Genomic DNA, 23,977 nt, shown 5'->3' on the forward strand with positions numbered 1-23,977 from the left:
GCACAAATTCTCTCCTGCAAATCCCCCAGCAGCCCCTGCTTGTCTGGCAGCCTCCAACTTGTAAACTGGGCAGCCACAAATTGATGTGGCAGCATGGATGAGGGTGGGGAGCAGATGGAAAGAAAAGCCCCCCCCCAAAACAAGTGTTTAGCCCAGGGGTGTCCAAACTTGGGAACTTTAAGACTTGTGGAGTTCAACTCCCAGAATTCCCCAGCCAGCAGAGCTGGCTGGGGAATTCTGGGAGTTGAAGTCCACAAGTCTTAAAGTTCCCAAGTTTGGACACCCCTGGTTTAGCCTCTCCCTCACCACCAGCCTGAAATAGGAGCCCAGTTTTTGTTTTTTTATAACCAAAATGCCCAGTCATAGGAGCTCCATCCCCCGGGAGTGTCCAAGCAGCATTCCAAAGATTTCTGCAGAATTTGGGCTTAATAGGGTGAAGGGAAAGAGCTGTGGAATACATCTGGAAAAATTCTTTCACCCATAATTGATTCACTCCATTTACGTCAATTAATTCCAGTGTGGTCCCAGAACACACACAAACCCCATTTCTCCCATCCAGTTCTACCAGTCCAGTTCCTGGCCCAAAACTGGGCAGGGTGAGTGCAGGGAGCAAAGGTGTGCCATCCTTGTTTTAGAGGGGATGGAAAGGATGAGTGAGACTTTTCCTCCTGAAAGATAAGCTGAGCCATCTCTGCCTCCTTCTCAACTTCCCCACAAATGAATCCAGGATCAAGGCTTACTTATTTTTCAAAAGCCGTTTTTCTCCAATGGCTAAATATGGGAATAAGGTCTTTCCTGGCTCGGAAATAAAGCTCGGACGAAACTTAACACTCAAAGACACTGAAAGCACAAATCTTTCTGTTAAAGAAAATAAGCCTGGGAAGATGAAATTCAGGGGGCCTGACTGGGGGCCAGGGGATGTTTTATGCTTTTCTTTTTCCAGTCAAAATTGCCCCCCAAATTTAAACCCACTTTGAACCAAAAGGGGAAAGGTGCAGACGTGCCCTCTCTCTCCCCCTCCTCTTCCTTTCTCTGACTATCCAACGCAGCCTCGTGAATCTGCTTTTCGTTTCAAAAAAGAATGCAAGGAGAACACTGCATTTATGGAGGCTTTAAGAAGGCAGCACTTCCTATTCCCTTCACTTCTGCCTCTTCGTGGCTGCCTGGGAAGAGAAATGATGAGAGAGAAAGGAAGGAAGGAGGGAGGGAGAGATCAAGGAGCCGGCAGAGCTCAGCCTGAGCCACACTCTGTTTTTCTGAGGGAGGAAAAGAGAGCACCAAGTTTCTTTCCACTCTTGCATTATTGAAGGCACCCTGTCCCGTTCAAATTCCAAGGATCTCTGACGCCATCCGTGAAGCCATCTGGCTCAGAAAGCAGTCAACTCCCTTGCAGAAAAAGAGGGGGGGAACAGTGTGGCCCGCTCTCTGCTTCCCCCCTCCCCCGACTTCTGCTTGAACCAAGCCCTCTTCTCCACAATCAAAAGCATCTCCACCCTGCTTTGTTTAACAACGAATAAACCAGAACTGATTGCATTCACCCAAATTGGTGAAGCAAAAGAAGCTACACTCCTGTGAAGAGTGACCCCCAACTCCATCTTTCATGAGATCCTGGTGGCAACATGCAAGAGCTTTGTGGGAGCCAAAGGTTCAATCCTGGGCATAACTGAGAAAACTTGTTCTTGGCAAGGTCAAGTCAAGCTTGAATCTTGGGGACTTCACAAAGAACGCTTGCTGTTTTCTTGACAACAGGAGAGAAGGCCGTTGGCCAATGGCCCAGGGAGACAAAGTCTATATAGCAGTCACTTTGCTTGTAACAGTTTCCCAGTGTATGTTTAAGTCAGAAAAACCTACCAATGTCTGATCGTCTGAGGGAATTGTTGGCACTTCCTTCTGAAATCCAAGCCCTATCCAGAATTTTGCATCCACCTGTACAGAAACGTTACAGCCAGCTATGTCTCCCGTTCTCTTTCCTCCTACACACTCGGGGAAAAGCAATTTTGGGGTTTAAGGGACCTGGAAAAGGAAGGATGCTGTCCTCCCTCTCAATGTTCATCTTGGCTCCCCCCAGCTCACTTCACAAAAAAGGCTTTTATGGGAAACCAAGCTGCACAGCTCCACAGACTAGTGGAGTTTGGAATGCACCTCCCCAAATCGCCAATAAATTATTGCACACCCTGATTGAGCACAAGAGCAGGAGGAGTCTAACAACTCTGCCCCACCTCCTTCCTGAACCATGAAAAGCCACCATCAACTGAGGTTTGGTGTGACAATTGCAGGTTAGACTGCCTGAACTTCACAAGCAGAGGTTCCATCTTGCCAACCAGATGTCAACAAAAAGCTTGGGGAACACAAAATTGCAAAGAAACTCCTGAGCAATTCCTCTACCTTCAGAATCTGTTGAAATGGACCTGGCGCTGCACTTGGAGAAGGATTGCATAGAAAATTCTGTTTCTATTATTGTGTGTTCTCAAAGTCCAGAACTTGTCTTTCCTTGCTGCTCTGTCCTTCCATCTGCACAGTGTTAAAGCAATGCACACAAGGGAGACCAGCGCCTGAAGCCCACTTCCAAACTGCCTCCAACTTCCCTCTCCTCAGCAAGGGAGTCTGCCATGGGTCCCACCTGCTTGACCTCAAGTGGGATGCAAAATAGGCAAAGTAAGACAGGCTCTTCTTCTGGCATTCCAGCAAATGCAAGGAGAAGCCCCTCTAACTGAGGAAGACTGAGCCAGGGCTGAGCTCAACAGCCCACTTCCCACTCAGGTTTTTTCATGAGACCTAAGGAGGCTTCTCCCTGGGGGAGGTGGCCTCTCCTCAATTCTTCAGCCTGAGCTTGTTAGTTTAAGGTCCCCCGCTTCTTCTCCCTTCAGTTTTCTGCCATTGCCATCAGCCCAGGGGATTTCAGGACTTCATGGAACAGGATTAAACATTTGCATTCACAAAGCACAACTTTGCTTAGCTTTCCTTTGTTTGGCTGCTTAATAAGTTGTCCCAAGCAGGGAGCTCGATTAGTTTGCAATTCAATAGGTTGTATAAAGTGGGGGGGGGGGAATAAGGCTCAGCCAGTAACCAATTTTGGTGCGCTATGTGGAATGCGGCTGCTGGGTCTTAAGTACGACCCCCTTCACAACTGACTTCCGTTTGGAGTAGAAGGCAGCTCAAGGGGGCTCTGCTGATGGACCTCGGGATGAGAAGATTGGACAAAGAGACTGGTTGGAGGAGCTGTTTCAGAAGCCGAGGATATGCTCAGATTGCAGGTGGGAATGAAGCCCATGGAGGGGGTCCCCTCCCACTGGCAGCCCCATCCCTAGGCCTTCCCCTCCAAATGGAAGACCTAGCATTCCACAGAGGGCACCCACACTGGCCACTGGCTGAGCTACTTTTTCACTTTATATCAGTGGTAAAATTCAATTTTTTTACTACCGGTTCTATGGGTGTGGCTTGGTGGGCATAGCTTGGTGGGTGTGGCAGGGGAAGGATATTGCAAAACCTCCATTCTCACCCCATTCTGGGAGCAGCCAGAGGTGGCATTTGCCGGTTCTCCAAACTACTCAAAATTTCCACTACCAGTTCTCCAGAACCTGTCAGAACCTGCTGAATTTCACCCCTGATTTATATAATCTATTGAATTGTAAACTAATCGAGCTCCTCGCTTGGGACAACCTATTAAGCAGCCAAACAAAGCAAAGCTAAGCAAAGTCCCGAGGTCCATCAGCAAAGCCCCCTTGAGCTGCCAAGGGGCCCACGAACCACACCCCATCTTTACCCAAGGAAGGACCCCTCCTCCCTAACACAAAGCAGACCTAGGAAGAGTGAGGACAGGCACGGTGGCCTGTCTCCCTCACCCACTCACAGTGGGGTATCTGCCATACCATTTCTTCCTTTGGTCAAAGAGGACTATTCTTGGGCATCTTAAGTGGTCAAGGCCTGAGGAGCTCTGCTGGACTAGAGGCTTTCTTTTAAGGGAAAGTAAGTGCTAGAAGTTGGGAGAAGGGGTTTCTCCAGGAACAGAAGTTGGCAGCCTCTGCTCTGATCATAGCTCCAAATGGGACTGGAATGAAATTGGTCCTTGCAGTTGACTTCCTACAACAGCAGTCGCCAACCTTTTGGGCAATAGGACCAGCACAGTGGAAAGCTATTTTTCCAGACTGGATGGAGCGTGGTACTGGTCCGGGGACCAGAGGTTGGGAACCCCTGTCCTATAAAACAGAAGCTGGATTTCCCCAGCACCTCACTTACGCTCCTTCCTTTTCCATTCTTTTCAGTGGTAACCCCAGGACTGTTCTCTAGAGCATCCGTTTTAGGGCAGCAAATTGGTCTTGGGGGGGGGGGGTGTTGCTTCACAGCCACAGAAATTGCCTGTAGATAAAGCCTGATTCTGCCCATGCACAATTAGGATGTCAAAAAGGAGAATGAAAAGAAGAGAGCGCCAAGGGGCTATTTTTAAAATGTCTTCCAGGAGGACATGGTGGTAGGACAGATGCCTGTGGTCAAAAATATCACCTTTCTTGAAAGAACTAAATAGATTCAGTCCCAGGATAAAACATGAGCAAGATATAAAGGAGCTCTGTAAAACATCTCTCTCTCTCTCTCTCTCTCTCTCTCTCTCTCTCTCTCTCTCTCTCTCTCTCTCTCTCTCTCCCTCTCTCCCTCTCTCCCTCTCTCCCTCTCCCTCTCCCTCTCCCCCTCTCTCCCTCTCTCCCTCTCTCCCTCTCTCCCTCTCTCCCTCTCTCCAGTTGTCACTGACTTTCTGAGACTTTCTAGATTACCCCTCTTCATCCTTTCTAATGTTTTCTTTCTTTCTTTGGTAAATTTATATAGCTCCCCTTCTCATATATGTATACATACTACATACACACAAGCAGCATATGAAGTTTAAAAACACAAAAAATCAACAATCCAAAACAAAAAATCATTTTAAAAAAATAGGAAAAAAACCCATAAAAAACCATAATCTCTGGAAGAGTCCACTCAGCTTCCCTACTCATACAGCTACTCAGTTTAACATCTTTAGGTTTAAACCAGCATCTTGTTTGACGGTATTAAGAGAGAGGTATGTATAGAGAAGCTCAAAACATAAAGGTTTTATCCCTCTTGTGCCCAACTGGGATCTCTTGGGTAGAAGCAGCTTCTTTCTCACCCAGCAGTGGCTTCCTGGCTGTTTCTAAGGGTGAGATTTCTTCCCTTCCATTTGGGTTTTTCCTGGATCCAAACCCAGCCTGTTTCCCAGCTCTGATCTCAAGGCCGGGGGGGGGGGGGCAGAGGCTGAGGTTGAGGAGGGCGCAGGCAGGGGCAGGCAGGGGCAGCAGGAGTGCATGATGGAAGCCCCTCCCCCTCCCACAAGACCCTCTGCTCCCTTCACGCTCCTATCACAGAAAGACCGAAATGCAATTCTCCCTTGCAAATATGTACCAGCTATTCTAATCTATCAACATTTGATACCCAGCGATACATTTTACACTCGGTGAGGTTTTGATCTTGGAGGAATAGCAACGAAGAATAAAAACAACACAGGCCTGTGTGTGTCACACATTATGCCCTGTCAAGCCTCAGCGCCTTGCCTTCCTCTGGACCTCGAAGGGCCCCCATTTCAGAACTGACTGCAAAATCTCTCAGCCGGGACTGGAAAGGAAATAGTCACATTGCAGACTTGACTGCCTCCCTGCCCATCAGGACGGGGCATCAGCTGCAGCCAAGAGCAGTTGCAAAGAAGCATTGGAAGAAGTGAGCTTTTTGGCTGCCTTTCAGGGGGTGGGAGGGTGAAGCCCTTCTCTTGTCCTTGACTGGGGGGCAAAGGGTGCCAAGAACGGGACAGCCGCCCTAAGGCAGCCATGCAGAGCAGCCCAACAGAGCAGCCCTCACGCCTGGTGGCGCCTTTGCCAATGCCTGGGAGCAGAAACCCTTTGGTCTTGCTGCTGGCACCTCAAATCCACCTGCCCCTGGCGAATCTGTGGAAGGGAGGAGGTGTGTGAGCCACCACGGGTAGGAAAAGCAACAATCCAGTTTTAAGGTGAAGACTTATGTAACTGTTCAGGGTTGGATTAAAATATTTGCTCTCCTCCTCTGCCAGCGCTGCTTTTGGCCCAAGAAAGAAAATGGGAATATCATCATTCCACAGAGCCAAGTTGTTTGAAATGAGTCAATGTGTCTAGAAAGGAAGAGAGGCAGCAGTGCACAAAAGGAGATGCCTCCCACTCGAAGCATGGGTGAGAGAGGGCAGAAGACCTGTCAGTTCACAAGCTGGTGCCCAAATTAGTCACATCAAATTACAGGAAGCTCTGTAGTCAATCAGATGCGGTTACTCCTTTACTGGATGGAACTGAAAGTCAAAGTCCTCTCCAGGCAAAGGCTGGGCGGGAGACACATTTCAAGAAGTCGCTCAAAGGCCCTCAAAGGAATCCAAGGAGGGAACTTCAGTTCTTCCCAAACTGCGCGTTGGTTTGGCTCATCTCCTTTCTCAACGAAAGTAACCGAATGACGGAGTTGGAAGGGACCTTGGACCTCTTATAGTCCAACCCCCTGCTCAAGGAGGAGAGACTATATACCCAGGATGGTGAACCTATGGCACGTGTGCCACAGGTGGCATGAGGAGACATTTGTTAGGGCACGCAAAGCGCCTGTGCACTGGCCAGCTGAGTCCAGCCTTTTTTAAAGCCATTTTTCACACACACACCCCAGGCTCCAGAGGCTTTATAGGAGCCTGGGGAGGGCGAAAAGAGCCTCCCCCGCCCACCCAGGCCCTCCGGAGGCTTCAAGAGCTTCCCTGAAGCCTCCGGAGTGCAAAAAACCGGCCCTATGGGCAAACCAGAAGTTCGGGAACGGACTTCCGGTTTGCTCGTAGGGCCGATTTAAGCCCACTGGGGGCTTCAGAGACCTTCAGGAGCTTCCCTGAAGCCTCCAGACGACTAAAAAGGACCCTCACTTCCGGTTTGCTCGTAGGGCCGGTTTAAGCCCTCCGCAGGCTTCAAGGAAGCCTCCTGAAGGTCCCTGAAGCCTCCGGAGGGCCTCCGGGGGGGGGGGAGGCTCTTTTCGCTCTCCCCAGGCTCCTATAAAGCCTCTGGAGCCTGGGGAGGGTGAAAAAAGCATGCAAAAAAAGGGGGGGAGCGCCCCTCATGCGCACATGCGCACTGGGGGGGTTGCACATTGCATTATGGGTGCAGCACGCCTGCGCACGACCCCCCTGTGCTCCCTCCACTTATGGCACGCAAGCCAAAGAAGGTTTGCTATCGCTGCCCTATACCATTTCAGACAAATGGCTGTCCATTCTCTTCTTAGAAACCGCCAGTGATGGAGCATACACGGCTTCTGAAGTCAAGCCAATCCCCTGATGAATTGTTCTCAGTGTCAGGAAATTTCTCCTTAATTCTAGGTTGGATTTCTCTTTGATAAGCTTCCAACTGTTACTTCTTGTCCTGTCCTCAGGTGCTTTGGAGAATAGGTTGACCAGGGGGGTCTTTGTGGCAGCCCCTCAAATACTGGAACACTGCTATCATGTCACCCTTACTTCTTCTTTCCTCTAGACATTCAATTTCTGTAGCCGTTCTTCGTATGTCTTAGTTCCCAGGCCCTTAATCATCTTTCTTGCTCTTCTCTGCACCCTTTCCAGAGTCTCAACAATTTTTATATAATGTGGTGATCAAAACTGGATGCAGGATTCTGAATATGGTTTTTCCAAGGCTTTATAAAGTGGTACTAATACTTCACGTGATCTTGATTCTATGCCTCTGTTAATGCAGCCTAGGATTGTATTAGGTTTTTTGGCAGCTGCTGCACATGGCTGGCTCATGTTTAAGGAATCGTCCACTAGGACTCCAAGGTCCCTCTCACTGTTACTGTTTTTGAGCCAGGTTTCACCTAACCTGTACTTGTACCTTTGCCTTTTCCTGCCCAGGGGTAAAACCTTGCTTTTCTCCTCATTAAGTTTCATTTTGTTGTCTAGGGCCCATTGTTCAAGTCTGTCAAGATCTTTTTGGATCTTGAGCTTCTCTTCTGGGGTGTCGGCTGTTCCTGACAGCTTAGTGTCATCTGCAAATTTGATGAGTTCCCCTTCTATTTCCTAATCTAAGTCTAAATATAAACACGATCTCAATTCATATTTATCTAACGTAACTGAAAGTCAAAGTCAATTCAGAATGAACTGTGAAAAAAACATCTCCAGCAGTCAACAACATTTCCTTAAAGGGGAGGAATTGAGAGGAATTTCAATTCATTCAACACCGCACAGTGTTTTGGCCCGCAACAGGCCCTTTCTTTCGAATATTATGGGTAATTCTGCAGTCCCCCTTGGTGAAATTCAAGGCCCCTTGCATTTGGATCTTCTTCTGGACCAAAGTAAAATCTTGCACACAGCTGAACCCCTAAGTCTAGGCTGCAATGCCTTACATGCAACTACCCAGTGGAGAGAAGGGGAATGCACAAAGAGGGCCCAGTTCCACGCTGGACCACTCCTTACTACACTGGTGCCCAAGATGACAAAATGCCTTTCCATCTTGAGTCTCCGTTGATCAAATCTTCATCACAAAATTCTGCTCGGGGCTCGGTAATGTTCTGAGAAACGGAGTATGAATACCAACCAGACGTGTACAAGGGGCAGTTCCCCAAGCAAATTATTAAAACTCTGAAAGCTTTAAAAGCATTAAAAGCTTTTTTAAAAAGGCTTTAAACATTTAAAGTAAGACATCTGCAGCACCACGAAAACCAAGCGATTCAGTGTGGACACACAGCAGCCTCTGCCATAATGGAGCAGTTAGTATAATTCAGCTGCCTCCTTCAAGTGGTCACGCTGCTTCTTCTCCTGAAGATACAGGAATCTCAAAAGAGCGGAAAGTCAAAGGGATCAGTGCAAGGGAGGGAGGGAGGGAGGGGCTGATCTATTTACAACAAAGGCCAAGATTGGAGGGTTTGCAGCAACAAATGAAGGAGCTGCAGGAGAATTTGCCTTCTAAAGCATTAGCTTGTTGCAATCTAGTGATGCAACCAGAAGAACCATCTCATCCCATTGAAAGCAATGCTGCCGTGTTTCCCCGAAAATACGACAGGGTCTTATTTTCTTTCTACTTACAAAATATGGTCTTGGGCTTATTATCAGGGGAGGGCTTATTGTTTTGGGGTTGCTCCCTTGCGAGCAGGCTCCCGAAGAGCAGGGCACAGCCTCAGGGGTGAACCAGCCATGAGGTGACCAAGCTCACGAGCAACCGCCCGGCAACCGCCTCTCCAGCCGGGCAGAGCGCCATTCACTGACCTAGAAGGTATCCCTAAGGCGCCAAGCCATGTGGCGCTCTGCCCGCTCCCCAGCTTGGCACATTAGGGATACCCCCTAGGTCAGTGCATAGAGCCTGGCAGGAGAAGGGGGTTGCGCGAGCGCCTGTTCTGCCTCCAGCAGGCATGCCTCCTAGCCTCAACATGTCCAGGCCCAGCTCTCCCTGCAGCAGCAGCAGCCACCACGCTCCGAGCATAACGTCTTCTCCAGTTCCAAACTCCCAAACTCAGCTGCCGAGTCTTTCAGCAGAGGAGTGGGCTCTATGGTTGTGGGCTGGCTGCTGGAAGACTTTCTGTCCGGAAGACTCTTACAGAGTCTTCCAGCAGCCAGCAACTCCCTGCTCCGGCCTGGCAGCAACGCCACTCCCCAACCTAGAATTGTGAGTGCCTTTCTCCCCCCCCCACCCCACCCCGGCTCCTGCGGCTTGGCACCTTCAGAATACCACTATGTCAGTGAGCGGTGCTCTGCCTGGCCGGAGGGGGGGGTTGTCCAGGGGGTTTATTTTCAGGGGTGGGCTTATATTTTTGCCCACGTGAAAAATGTGGCAAGGCTTTAGTTTCAGGACACGTCGTATTTTGGGGGAAACACAGTAGCATGCCAGAAGTCAGATCTCTCAAAAGAATAAACCTTCCTTTTCTGGAGGAGACATATCTCCAAATTGCTCCTTCAGCTAATATAGTAGAACATCTAACAGACCCCCGGAGGGACTAGGTAGAACAGGACCATTGAAAGGGACCACAGGAAGAAGACTCAAGGGAACTCTGCCTTCATGACCTGAGATATAAGTCAATCAGGATAACTATTTTCCAGATCCTATTGCATTCCCTAACTGGCAAGAAAGACCTTTCCACAAATCAAATTGGTTTTTATTTTCTGAGCTTGTTCACCTTGCAGGGTCTGCAGAGGTCCATTTTTGCTCCATCTCTGCTTCCGCTGTTCCCAGTCCTAAGAAATTCTGACTGGCTTACAAATCCTGGCCTGTTGGATGCAACACAAAGTAACTGTGTTTGGGTGTATCCAGTCCACGTTGCTTGTTTCTCCGTCTACATTGAGGAGAAAGCAATATGGAAATGAACACAGCGTGCGTAGATTAAATGCAGCTTGTGGCACAGTGGTTCGAGTGCAGTACTGCAGGACGACTTCTGCTGCCTGCCGGCTGCCTGCAATTTGGGAATTCAAATCTCACCAGGCTCAAGGTTGACTCATCCTTCCGTCCTTCCGAGGTGGGTAAAATAAGGACCCAGATTGTTGAGGGCAAAAGGCTGACTCTGTAAATTGCTTAGAGAGGGCTGGAAAGCCCTGTAAAGCGGTATAAAAGTCTAAGGACTATTGATATTGTGCACAATTCAATTTAATAAGCTAAAATTTCATGAGCCATTGGCTACTGTGGCAAGCATTTTCATGTGTGATACTAAATCGGGCTTTTTAAATACTTCGTTCAAGAAATCATTGGATAGGCTTATACTTCATGCTAAGCCAAAACCATAAAACCATGTTACATCTTGTGATGTGTGGATTAAATCTATGTTTTTGATACCAGGGGGGAAAATCTGATCCCACTCCCCACTTTCTTTTAGTTCTTCCAAGGAATCTCACTTAACTCACTTAAGGTTTCTGCTGGCAGATCACAAACCACTTGTGCTAAACCTAAATGTAGATTCTATCCTGATCAATCTCATTTGGAAAACAAGCTTTATTACTGACGGTCAGTATCTACATCTCAACCAGGGCAGTGGTGGGTTCCGGATCCTGTTGCAACTGGTACGCTGGACGGGGCCGGGAGTCCACCACATGCACGCGCATTGTGCACGCATGTGCACCACTGCCCCGTGACGCTCCAACTGCTCGGCGGAGTTGCGCACGTGCCGTAAGCTGCATGCGTGTGTGCAAATGGCCCGGTTGGGTCAAATACAGGTAAGCTCGGCAGGTGGATCCTCTGAAGCACCGTACCGGAAGGGTACTTGGTGCTCCCAGCAGGCACCAGTACGCCCGTACTGGGGCATACTGGCCATAACCCACCACTGAACCAGGGTCTCCAGGCTTGGCGACTTTAAGACTTGTGGACTTCAACTCCCAGAAATCCTCATCCAGCTTTGCTCTGGGAGTTGAAGTCCACAAGTCTTAAAGTTGCCAAGGTCCTCAACTTCTAATCATCTGCTTAATGACCAATCCAAATTACAAAGGCACTGGAAAAAGTGATTTATGACTGGCTCTCAAACTTACAACCGTTGCCGCATCCCCACATCGCATGGTCAAAATTCAGTTGCCTGGCAACCGACACGTATTTAGGAAGGTTGCGGTATGTTGGGATCGCATGGCCTCCATTTGTGACCTTCCCAGCCGCTTTCTGACAAGTAAAGTCAATGATTCACTTCACAACTGTATGATTCATTTAACAGCTGCAGGGATTCACTTAACAACCGTGGCAGGAGAGATTGCGCAATGGGGTGTGGCTCACTTAATAACTGCCTTGATTAGCAATGGAAATTTTGGGATCAACTGTCGTCGTAGGTCAAGGACTACCCATAAGGCAACAGGACCACAATCCACTGAACCCTTTCCTCTGCAGAAAGGAAAGGAATTCACGCCAGGGGCAGATGAGCAGCTGGGATTCAGGTTTTCTTCCAAGGTTACGTGTGGGTGGTTTGGCCTTCATGTTCTGTTTTCTCAATTGTGTTACGTTTATTTTAAGTTCTTTAATTCAAAAGGGCAGGAAACCATCACGCCACTAAATTTGGCCACTGCGATTGGAGGAGGATTTAAGCCAGAAAGGTGGATTCAGAGGCTGCAGCCTGGAGACCTCTTGACGGTCTACATCTGGATGGCCTGAATTGACCTGACTGAAGTCTAAGCCAAGTTGAAGTGGCTCCCTAAAGGTAACAGGGGCCCTGTGGTTCATGCCCAGGGAGGACCAGGTCCTTCAGTAAAAAAAGGGGGAAGAAGGTGGCACTTGAAGGCCATGCTCTCCATGAATTTGTGATGTCTTAGGGGAGAAGGAATCAAGAAGAGTCAGACCTAATAAAGGAAAATATTCGTAGTTCAGGGTTGACATGAGAGTTCTTTGGAGCTCTCGGGGGTTGCTTATTTTCTTGTATACACTTCATTATCCAAACTAGGTAACATCATCAGTGCTAGAAGGGAGGGGGAGTTACAGGGAGGAGGAGGAGGACTGTGGGGTGTCAAACCCGCGGCCTGCGAATGTGTCACATGCTGGCCCCGCCCCACCCAGTTTAGCACAGAGGGGGGAGTTCCAAAATGTCACTTGACGACATGAGTTTGACATCCCTGTTCTAGTGGCTTGCCTCTCTGTATTGGTGGGGGTGGTCTTCTTAAGAGATTCTTCTTAGAGATCCAACCAAAGAATCTAGGACCTCCCCCCACCAACACTGATAGGGCGACCCACTAGAATCAACACTGATCGCAAACAGCACTCCTTACTAGCCTGATGATGTTACCTAGTTTGGGTAACGAAATGTCTGCAAGAAAACCACCAAGCTCAGAGAGCACCAAGGAGCCCTCAGAGTCAGACCTGCCTTATGGGCTTCAGAAGAGTGGGTTCCAATGACTTCTGAGGAAGGGTAAGTCAAGCCCTTACCCTGAATGGGAAGTTAGGGTTAGTCCTTGGAATAAGATAGTGAGGGCTAAAGGAAAACAGGAAATCTCTAAAGGAGCTGTGGCAGATACACACAGAGAGAGAGAGAGAGAGAGAGAGAGAGAGAGAGAGAGAGAGAGAGAGAGAGAGAGAGAGAGAGAGAGAGAGAGAGATTCAGGAAAGAAGGAGAGCCAAGGCAATCTCAAGATCAGTGACAGGTTAAAGCTCAGAATGAGCTGAGGTTTGGGCGACACACCCAAAACAATAACAAGGTGTTCTTGAGTAGGGTATTTTTTAAAAAGCCCCCAAAAGGTGTAGGAGCCCTATGGGGAGAAAGTGGGGCTTCACAGCAGCTTTGGCTGGTAAGTAGTCAAAATGGCGATTACATCCATGCATTCAAAGCCCCACATCTTTGTTGTGTGCATTGCAAAATGCTTTAAAAAGGGACATGGCTTTGGTCAAGCAGTTCTGACCAACCCCCCCCCCTCTCTCACACGCACACACATGGATGTCCCTGATGAATCAGCAATAACTGACAATGAGAAGGAGGAACTTTGCAACTCCTGCTTTCCATCTCAGAAACCACCACAGGACTCTGGCTGGTCTTTCTCGGGGCATGGAGGAAAGGAGAGAAGAGCAGTGGAGGAAAGAGAAGGAGAAGCTCAGAGGGCACTTAAATGAATGCAGGTCTCCCGAAGGCAGATGGATTACATCCTCAGCCACTGAGGGAAGAACGGCCTGCCAAACCGCTCCCCAGAATCTCTGAGACAGGAGGGGAGAGCAGCTCATACTTAGAAGAAAAGTTGGAGAAAATCCAGGCAGACTTGAGCTGAAATGCATGAGAGGAAGAAACTGAGCAGGAAGAAATCTGCAGTTCCTCATCTGGGTAGGAAAAATATACGGCCCAAGTCTAGGATGAGAGCAAGGTGGTTTGGCAGTAGTCCAGGTGAAAGGGATCCAGTTAAACATGAGGCAACAAGGGGGGGTGGTGACTGCTCAAGAGGCAAATGCTACCCTGGGGGCAGCACCACAAGGGAAGCCTGGCTTGGCAAGGAGGACTTGAAGATTGGACAGGTCCCACCACTATTTTTGCTCCACACTTGAAAGATGTTCAGCAATCCGTAACTGCAATCACCCCAAATTCAAGAGGGGGAAGGGAAAACCCCACTGGAGAAAATCAAGAGTGCAGAGAAGAGCAACTAAGACGATTGAGGGTCTGGAGACTAAAACATATGAAGAACGGTTGCAGGAATTGGGTATGGCCAGTCTAGAGAAAAGAAGGACCAGGGGTGACGTGATAGCAGTCTTCCAATATTTGAGGGCCTACCACAAAGATGAGGAGGTCAACCTATTTTCCAAAGCACCTGAAGGCAAGACAAGAAACAATGGATGCAAACTAACCAAGGAGAGAAGCAACCTAGAACTAAGGAGAAACTTCCTGACCATGAGAACCGTTAACCAGTGGAATGGCTTGCCTTCAGAAGCTGTGGGTCTCCATCACTGGAGGTTTTTAAGAAACAATTGGACAACTATTAATCTGAAATGATATAGGGAACGGGTGTCAAACTCAATCACCTCACGTGATGTATTCCGACTTTTTTGCCTTTGTGGAGCTGGGGTGGGCAAGGCCTATGTGTGGTGCATCCAGCTCACGGGCTGCCAGTTTGACACCCCTGGATAGGGTCTCCTTCTTGAGCAGGGAGCTGGGCTAGAAGAAGACCTCCAAGGTCCTTCCAACTCTGTTATTTCGTTAAGAGCTTATTGAGGGAACCAACATGGCAAGCAAAGGGGAAATGCTTTGCAACTGCAAAACAAGGAATACAGCCAGGCCCATGGAGAGTTAGGGCTCTCTCACACACTGAGAGATGGAACAAGGGCACTGGTGGCTTTTTGTGTCAATTAATTAGGGCTTGCAAAGTGGGTTAGTTTCTAAGAGCAATTGAGCTGAACAGGTACAAGGCTAATTACTGGCTCAGGTGTTTTAGTGAATTCTTGGCCAGAATGAGTTTTCCCTCCCCTGAGATCCAAATGGACCCCACCCTACGGGAGCTTTGGAGGGCCTTGAAGAACTGGCTCTTCGCCTCAGTCTTTGGAAGCGCCTTTTCTTCTTTGTTCTGATCAGGTCAGTCGTTTCTGCCATTTTATTGTTTAACTTTGTTTTTTAAATGCTTTTAACCATTTCTAAATTGGCCAGAATTGTTGGGAGTCTGGTAGCATATGCACAATGAAGATGGTGGTGGTGGTGGTGATGATGATGATGACAATATGACAGCACCAACCGCAGATACAACCAAAGCCTGAATTTAGTGTCTGGGTCCCCATGATTAAGTGCAGCCAGAGAGTATCTGGCTGGGGGGGGATCACAGCCAACGTCTTAGCAAGTTGGGCAAAGTAAGAACACCGTAACCCTTTGGACAGAACATGTTGCATGAGCACTGCAATTGCTTCGATCCTGGGTTTTAGGGGTGTAGGAAGCCTGGCCGTAGGGCTGAACACCCTGGACCTAACTGGCTAGTCACAGCAAAGCGGACGTCCTCTTCCTGCTGCCTGGAGCTACATGAAAAATCCTGCCTCATTCGTGGTGGGCGGGAGAGGATCTTGCCAAGGAGAAATGTTTGGGTGGATTTCCCCCCCTTCTCCTGGAAACCAACTGTGTCAAAAACTGAAGACGTTACATATTAGCAAAAACGGGGCTGTCAAACTGCCAAGACCAACAAAATGAGCATTCCGGGAGAACTAACTAGCTAGTGGACTAGGTTCATTGAGGCTTTCTTCTAACCTGCCATCAAGATCTGATGCTTTTCGGGACAATGAATTAAGGGGTTAGAAAAGGAACGGCACATCCTGAGGTCTAAGTGACTGCTCAACCTCTATCCCAGGAGGGTCTCCTCTTACTCTACGCCTGGTGCTCTGAAGGAAAATTCAGCTAACAGCCCAGAGGAAGAAAAAGCTGCAGTGGTAAGATCCGCAGATCGTGTGTCTCCTCCTCTTAGGTGGCCCATGGGGTTCTCACGAGTTGCAATGATCAGGATAAGTGTGGTTCTTGCAAAGGTGGCAAGACAGACTTTGAGCAGTTTCCTACTCCACAACATTTCACTCTCCAGACCCAGTTCAAGAACCCACATGCTGTCTTTCCAGACAGCTGGATAATCTGTGGCCTCCGGCTGACCCCAACACTGGAGCGAAAGTCACTTCTTCGTGGTGACCCAAGGTTGAACGGCTCCTCGGTAGGTCAGTTATCCCCACAAGAACAGAAACTCTCTGGGTGGGAGCAATAGGTTAGATCATCACTTACTCTGCCTGTAACTTTAGACTATGGTTATGACACCACTGTGCTTCATACTATAAAGGGTTATACCAGGTTGGTCTATGTGCTATGCGCTTAGAGCTCAAAGCATTGTCAGAGACCCCCCACCCCACTCCCCCTCCACAGTCTGTTTCTATTGCTCCCCTCTAGGACGAGGTTTCCACGGATTTCTAGCAGGACTACCTAATTCTGTAACAGCTTTGTTCCCTACGCCATCCCTCTGGTAAACTCACAAGATTCGTTCATCTCCCCATGTACACGTATACATCCGAACTAGCCTGTGTTGTTTCTCCATGTCATATAATATGTGTGGATACGTTTATAATTTTGTATTTATTTATTTATCCTGTCCTGCTAACGTAGTGTATATTAGAGGTGGAGACCCTTTGAGAGCTGTATGCAATTAAATTTCATTTTAATGTATGCTGATTAGTGTGCATTCCAAGGGACAATAAAGCTAGTCTAAGTCTTGTGTGACCTCCCAGAAGTGGTGCCGTGTGTTCTCTACCAGAGAGTCTTAGTTCCCCTTGCGGTTCCAAGAAAGAAAAAATAGCCTAATGGCTGCACACAGTCCCATTCACTTCCTCCTCATCTCTTGAACAAAAACTGATTATCTTCCTCCATTACCAATAGCAATAGCACTTAGACTTATATACCACTTCACGGTGCTTTTACAGCTCTCTCTAAGCAATTTACAGAGTCAACCTCTTGCCCGCAACAAACTGGGTCCTCATTTTACCCACCTCGGAAGGACAGAAGGCTGAGTCAATCTTGAGCCTGGTGGGATTTGAACTGCCAAATAACAGGCAGCCCGCAGTCAGCAGAAGCAGCCTGCGGTACTTTACTCTAACCACTGTGCCACTGAGGTTTAAGGAAAATGACTGAGAATGCCTAGATCTCTTGGTCTTGGAGGGAGAGATCTGAGTGGATCTGCAGTAAAGAAGGATGAAGGCACAGTTCAATTGCAGTTCTTTCTTGGAACGCCCAAAGTTACTTCTGACCTAGCAACATTGACCAATTGACAAAGTGACAACGCAGAATAACTGACCAACACTGCTTGTTTCAGAACTGCTAAAAACAATACCAGAGATGTTCCTGCAGCACAAGAGCTCTCTTCTCGGCCAGAACCTTTGCAACCCACAACTTTCTGATATTGAGACAAGCCCAGGATGCCTTCATCTTCACAAGGACCAGTTTTACGAATCATAGCAAACCAAATGGAGGAGTATTATCTTCTGGGTTAGTATGTTGTATGAAGCCAACCAAATCAACAAACTACAGTTGGATGTTATGTATAAAACCAACCAATACGTTTGGCTGGAAGATGGAAGGTCTGTGAATACACGCTCTCTTCCAAGAACACACATGTCCTTACTGTGCAATGGGCTAACTTCTCTACAACCAGCAGGCAGGAGTAACAATTTGGTGCCTAGAAGGTCTGCATCTCCTTTGTTAACCCCCAATCCTGGCTAGATTCACCAAACATCTTGAGCTAGATCAGGTGAAGAGCTAGCAGATGCCTTCACACAACATATCAAACTTAGCTAATGGCTATTGTTAAGTTCGGTTAGTCTTGTTATGGCTTAGCATGTTGTGTTATTCCAGCTTATTTGGTTAGTACATAGTTCGATGTATGGTATGAACCTTCAAAATGGAAATGACAGTACTCAGGTTCAGCCTGTGTGAATAGAGCTAATGTTTCTCCAGAAAGTCACTGAAGAGTCCCCGTTGCCAAACCCTGATGTAGGGGAGCCTTTAGTGCTGCCTTCAAATGCACTGATTAACCCTCAAATCAAGCATATATTGGTACACACCCACCATCAGCCTTAACAGCTCAAAAATGTGCATTGGAGCACCTTGATTTCCCCTGAAAGGCAACCAAGGAATTAACAGTTGGAAAAACATGTATGATTTGCTCACTTCTATCCAAGCAGAGGAAAGGGGTCTTAAAGGAAGAAAAAGTTCAGAGGCAGAGAATGGATCAAGAGGCAACGATCGGTTGATGTCACGGAATAGCATACAAAATTCTGAAGAGGCAAGGAAAGAGCCACCCACCCCCACGGTCTCATCTTTCTGCCTCTGCTGGTTTAATGGGCAAGAAATGGGCAAGGGGTCTTGCAGGGGGAGGGGGAAGCGGGAGTTTAGAGAACCAAGCACCGCAGAGCAGCTAAAAAAAGAGGGAACCGAGGAAGGCCATTTTCACATCCAGCAAAGAAGCCTTCTGAAGTGCCTGTACGTCTGAAGAGTTTGCTGCCCTGTCGGGGATTTCACTGTTCTAGCCATCTGTAGGCTTTTCTCTGCTCCTGAGAAGGAAGAAAAGCTTCAGCAAAAGGAAGTTGGCAGCAGCATGCTTTAAGTTCCAGATCAATGTCCAATTGAATGCCTATCAATTCTGCTTTATGGCCGACCATGAATGCCGCACCAAAAGAACACTAGGAAAGAAAGACAACTGGAAACACAAAAGGCCCGATTTCCCATCTGGGATTGTGCTAGAATTGAAACACACAAACCCACACACCCACGAGTTCAGGATTTGGGAACTCCCTGCCCTGTGAGCTTTGAGAACAAACGGCCGAAAGAGTGTGCCAGGAGCCATGCCAGGAGGCGAAGGTCAACATGGCTTCTGAGCCCTGCTATCCCGAGGACATTCAACCTCTGCCAGAGTAAACAGAACGAGAGAAAACTGGGATTTTCTCCTCAAATAACGTGTGGCATGAATCCTAAAAAACCCTCCTCTACCCTCACCCCCACTCACGACTGCTGTTGCTGAGACAGGCCAAAGAGGCCTGGCCCAGGACCGATTCCCCTCTCTTCAAAGAGTCTGCCAGGGAGCCAAGGCTACACATGCAGAGCTGGGGGAAGCCAGACTTCTAAGTTGGGGTCCAGATCCCAAGGGGGTCTCCAGATCTGTCATGGGCCTGGAACTGCATGATCTGACCAAACCTCCATGTTCTCAGGTGGCAACTGGAAGACTCGGAGATGCAGAAACTGGACAGGGTGGTTTTATTTTATGGTCTTTTGCTGGGAACCAGATCTCCAATATTAAAACTTCTCCAGATCTCCAATATTAAAATTTCTCCAGATCTCCAATATTAAAATTTCTCCAGATCTACAATATTAAAATTTCTAGTTCCAGGGGCCATTGAATCTCGAGAGAAAACTGCAAGAATTACATCTTCAAATCCCAAAGGTGTATCTGAGAGCTTCACCTGTAATTAATTTTCTCCTAATCAATATCACCAAGTCCTCAGAGCCTGCAGCTCTGCTCTTTCCGAAGCGAAGGCCCTTTTGATCAGTTCACCAACTGCTGTTCATCAGAAACCGCCTCCTATCAAGTCAGGCCATGATCTCTCCCCCCCCCCCCCACTTCTCTGAGATGGCTCAGGGACCAAGAGGGTTTGAATGGGAGATGCTCTGAGCGCTCTTCTTCTCGGCCAACGCAGTCGAGGCCTCCATGTGCTGGGGAGGAGCTTCTCAAATGAGGGACTCCCCCTGGCCTGCTGGAGACCATCAACGGCTACAGGCAAAGGCAAGATCCCACGTGAGCATGTGCATTGCACAAGCACACACACACACACACACACACACACACACACACAGAGCTACGAGTTAGAAGTGAACAGAACCTTATTTCAACCCAGGCAGAAAATGCAGCATTTGGGAGAATAGTCTTGACTTGTGCTCTGAGACGAATGACTATTGGGGAGGGGGGGGCAGCATACAAAATCTCCACTGCATAGGTTGCTGCATGTGCTGACTGCTCCCTCCCCCTTGCATCTGCCTTCTGAAACAGCTGCTCAACTGGCCTCAAGGCAGGACTTGGGAGAAGGTGGCTTAGCTGGGGAAAGGAGGACAGGCAGGAGGGAAACACGAGTGCGAAGCAGATGTGGGACCTCTTAGCATCCTCCTGGCCTTCTAATCCTGCTCCCCCTCTGGTGGGATCCTATACACGGTGGGGAGCAGTGCCTATTTTCTCCCCCCGCCCAACGGTTGGCTCTACTTGTCCAAAGACAATAGAAAATGATGCCCGTTCTTTCTCTCTCCTCCGAAGCCACCCGTCACCCGAGTCTTCCACTCTCGCTGGTGGATAATCAAAGCCACCCAGAACAAGGAAGCCTTAAAAAGGGCAGGAACAAGGGGGCCCGTCTCTAATGTGAGAATCCCCATCAGATCCGTTCCATTCTCAAGATGTCCCTTTTCTTCTCAAGCATCCTCGGAATTCAGCTATTCCAGCACAATGACCTTTTCAGGTCCTTCAGGATCCCATGAAATCCAGCTGTGGAGCATCTTAAATAAACTCAGTTTTGTACAGACATCTCGTGAAGACTTTGGCTGTATTAAGAGAACTCGAGTAAGACAATCTGGACTCCTCGGTGGAAAAGCGCCCGAGGAAGAGCTCCTGACGGGAAAGCAACCCAATGGTTACTATCCAATTGCAACAGTCTCCTGGCTTCCTTCCTCCTGCAAGTAAACTGATCCTGGCAAAGGAGGAATTCTATCAAGAAATGAACATCTTCTGTTAAGCTACATCCTGCCTTTATGATGATCTCAGTGAATGAGTTTGCCTCCCAGAGTTGTGGGTGCTTCATCATTGGAGATTTCAAGAAGAGACTGCAGAGCCATTTGTGAGGAATGGTGTAGAGCAGAGCTTCTCAACCATGGCCACTTGAAGATGTGTGGACTTCAGTTCCCAGAATTGACTGGCTGGGGAATTCTGGCCGTTGAAATCTACACCTCTTAAACTTCCCAAGATTGAGAACCCCTGGCGTAGGGCCTTCTGCTTGAGCAGGGGGTTGGACTAGAAGACCTCTAAGGTCCCTTCCAGCCCTAGGGCTCTACGTTTCTATGTTTCCTTCAAAGGACCTCAGCAAAATGGCTACAGCACAAACTCAGATGCTATCATCCTAACCCAGTTGGCCTTTCTTTGATCTGTTGCATTCAATCCATCTTTGGGGGTGGGGGTTCCCCTGGGTAAATACAGTAGAGGGAAGAAGGTTTGCATGCCCAAGAAGACGGTGTCTGAATCCACCAGGACATTCCTGGCACCCAGAATTCCCCTTGTGTGAAATTCCACCCCTTTCACCTTCTTTACACAAAAGAAAGTGCAGGAAACCCCACCATTTTCCCCTTCACGTCATATTTTACCTCCCAGCCAAACGGCTTTCAGAATTGGCTAACAAAATAAAATATTCACATTACACACAAACAAATCAGTGCAGCGGCCAAAAAAGAAAAGAAAAGAAAAGAACCCCAGCCTCAAAAGAAGTAAACAAGGTTGCAAATCAGTCCGGCATGTTATTAAAACAAGAGGAGTTTTGTAATTTCATATTTCAAACACAAACATGATTTAAATTGTGGCAGGATCCCAGATGGGCCCCTCAGGTGGCCTCCTTTTTCTGCATAGAAAAAGTGCTGAGCATCCACGGGGAAATGGGGGGGGGGTTGAAACAACCAATTCACCAGCCCCAAAGCCTTGCCTACAAGTGCAAAGGACCCCCCCCTCTCTCCACTCTGCCTGGACCCCCCCTCTCAAACTGGACCAAACCATGCATTTCTCCTGGAAGAAGCAAGCCAGAATGAGAAGCAACTCCTTGGGGCAGCTGCCTCCTCCTCCTCCTCCTCCCCCACCTTCTGCCCCCAGATGACTGACAGAAAGACAGAGGAAGCAGTGGGGGGGGGAGCACCTCAAATGAGCCTCACGTTAAGGCGGCTTCTTCCGCTTCCCCTTCAGCCTCACCAGCCACCCCCACATCCTGGATGCTGACAGGGGGGCCGTCCACTGCTGCTCAGAGGCCAGGCAGCTGGGGAGGGAGGGGAAGGGACTGCTTTTTCCGAGCTTCCTCCCAGTTCTCCAGCACCCATGGGGTGAAAGTGCTCCCTTCCAGAAGGGGAGAAGGAGCCGCTTGGCCAGAAAAGGGAGGCCCTCTTGCGCTCGGCCTGCCAGAGGCCAAATAAAGAGATGCTCAGCCCTTCAACTGCCAAGAAGACAAAGCCCGAGAGCTGCTCGTAGGAGACGTGGGCTGCAGAGAGGGGGACTCACTTGGAGTCTCTCGGGCTGACAAAATCCCCCCACCCAGAGAACCTCCCCTCCTCGCCACAGGATCCCATTGGACAAGCAGCCCAGCTGGCCCAGCGAAGCCCCAGGTGGCGGACACACTAAGTCAGCCGCAACCAGATTTCGGCATGCGGCAGGATGCAGGCCTCGCTCCTGAAAGCCACCCTGTGCTCTCAAAGCGAGGCAGCCTTTACGGCTAGGCCACATCCAGAGGACAGAGCCCTTTCATGCCGACAGGTTCTGAGCCCTCCGCGGGATTCGCACACAAGACAAAAAGATACATCTCGAGCCTGTAACTCACCCTGACACTGGAAGCCTTGCTTTCCAAATCCCCTGCGAAGGAAAAAGACAGAAGAGCCGGTTAGAATTCGTTCACGGGCCAACAGGCTCCTCTTTAATGTGGCTTCTGCATCTCCAGGGGAGGCTTTCACAAGGCCCAGTTGAAGAGAAAGAAAGCCAAAAGCCACATTTCATTGGACGCGGAGGAAGACGACAACCAAGGAAGAGGTCACAAAGGTGGCCTCGAGTCCCTCTGCAAAAGCTCCAAGCACAACTGCTGTGCTGGACAATGGCAGCCTTCCCCAACCCGGCACCCCACAGCCCTGCTGGACTCCCATTGTCTAAGTTCCATCCGGCTGGGCTGCTGAGACACCTGGGAAGCAGCACCTGGGAAGGCCGGAAATGGACCCTAGCAGGGCAGCCACCGCAGAGAAGAGGAGCTGGGAGACCCTCTTTGGTTCCCCCTGAGCAGGAGCTGAGAAGGGACAGGCAGAGAGAACTGCCAGGGGGCTGAGAAGTCACCATGACCCTTGTAAAGAAGGGGGAACTTAGCCGACTTCAGCATAGTCCAGCACAGACTAGCTTTCCAATCAACCCTTGGCTGTGGGAATCATTGGTCCTGCACTGGTCAAGGGTTCCTGTAACAAGTGTGGGTACTCAGCACATGCTGGGGAGACCCCAGCTAAAGGAGTCCTGTTCACCTTCTCTTTTTTGCCCCAAAATCACAGAGGATGGTAAGCTAAGAAGATTTGGCCCAGGCTTAAAGAAGAGATATTCTGGCATGTTTCCCTCTTGCCTCTGGTGACACAAAAATCTCTCTTCCTTCCCCCTCCTCCCCCCTGCCATGAGTTTTCTTCCTCATGTTAAGATCCCTGTTCTGTTGGGGGGGGGGGGGTTGATGTTCAGGATAGAGGGCCATTTCCCCCTCCTGAAGCACCCCGCTTGGCCCAAGAGGCTGCAGGGAAATTTCAAATAGAGCTGGCTCTCCGGTGGTGGGAATTCAACCATTGGGTGAAGGTGCCCATCATGCTTGGCCACGACACCTCCCTTTGCCCCTCTCTGTAGCTTATGGGAATGCAGCCCTTCGGACTTATTCGCCTTGCATTGCGACTCCCAGGACAAGCCCCCCTCCCCCCCAATACCTGGGGAAAAGTTGCAGGGATAGAGAAGTGGGGGAGACTGTCAATGGGACGGGGCCTCTCTGGAGCAGCTCTCCATCCCCATCAGCCTCCTTTCAGCCCGGCCCTCGGGCGCCAGCTGGCCGCGGACCATGGAACATGTAGCTCATCCTGTTCGGAGGGCTCCAGGTTGGGGAAAGCCCGGCACCGCTAAGGCAGCTAACTGGGGAGGCGGGTCAGATCTCGGGGAGGGGGCGGGAGGGGGGCGACCCATCAGCCGGCCTGAGAAGCGGCCAGCGAAACTTGGCCGCTTGGCCACGAGGCCGGAGGGGAGGCGTGGGGGGGGGGCAAGGGCGCCCCGCGCAGGCAG

General features: G+C 49.3%; 1 protein-coding gene across 2 annotated transcripts in view; it reads right to left on the reverse strand.

Moving 5' to 3' along the window:
- PRKCB (protein kinase C beta) overlaps positions 1-23,977 on the reverse strand; it is a 236,150-nt gene that overhangs the window by 211,772 nt on the left and 401 nt on the right. For both annotated transcript variants that reach the window (XM_081965393.1, XM_081965392.1), the window contains exon 2: positions 22,512-22,543. In XM_081965393.1, the coding sequence (XP_081821519.1) occupies positions 22,512-22,543 (32 nt within the window). The remainder of the gene's footprint in view (positions 1-22,511; positions 22,544-23,977) is intronic.

Source organism: Natrix helvetica, assembly GCF_964273705.1.
Source record: "Natrix helvetica genome assembly, chromosome: 13".
Classification (NCBI taxonomy): domain Eukaryota; kingdom Metazoa; phylum Chordata; class Lepidosauria; order Squamata; family Natricidae; genus Natrix; species Natrix helvetica.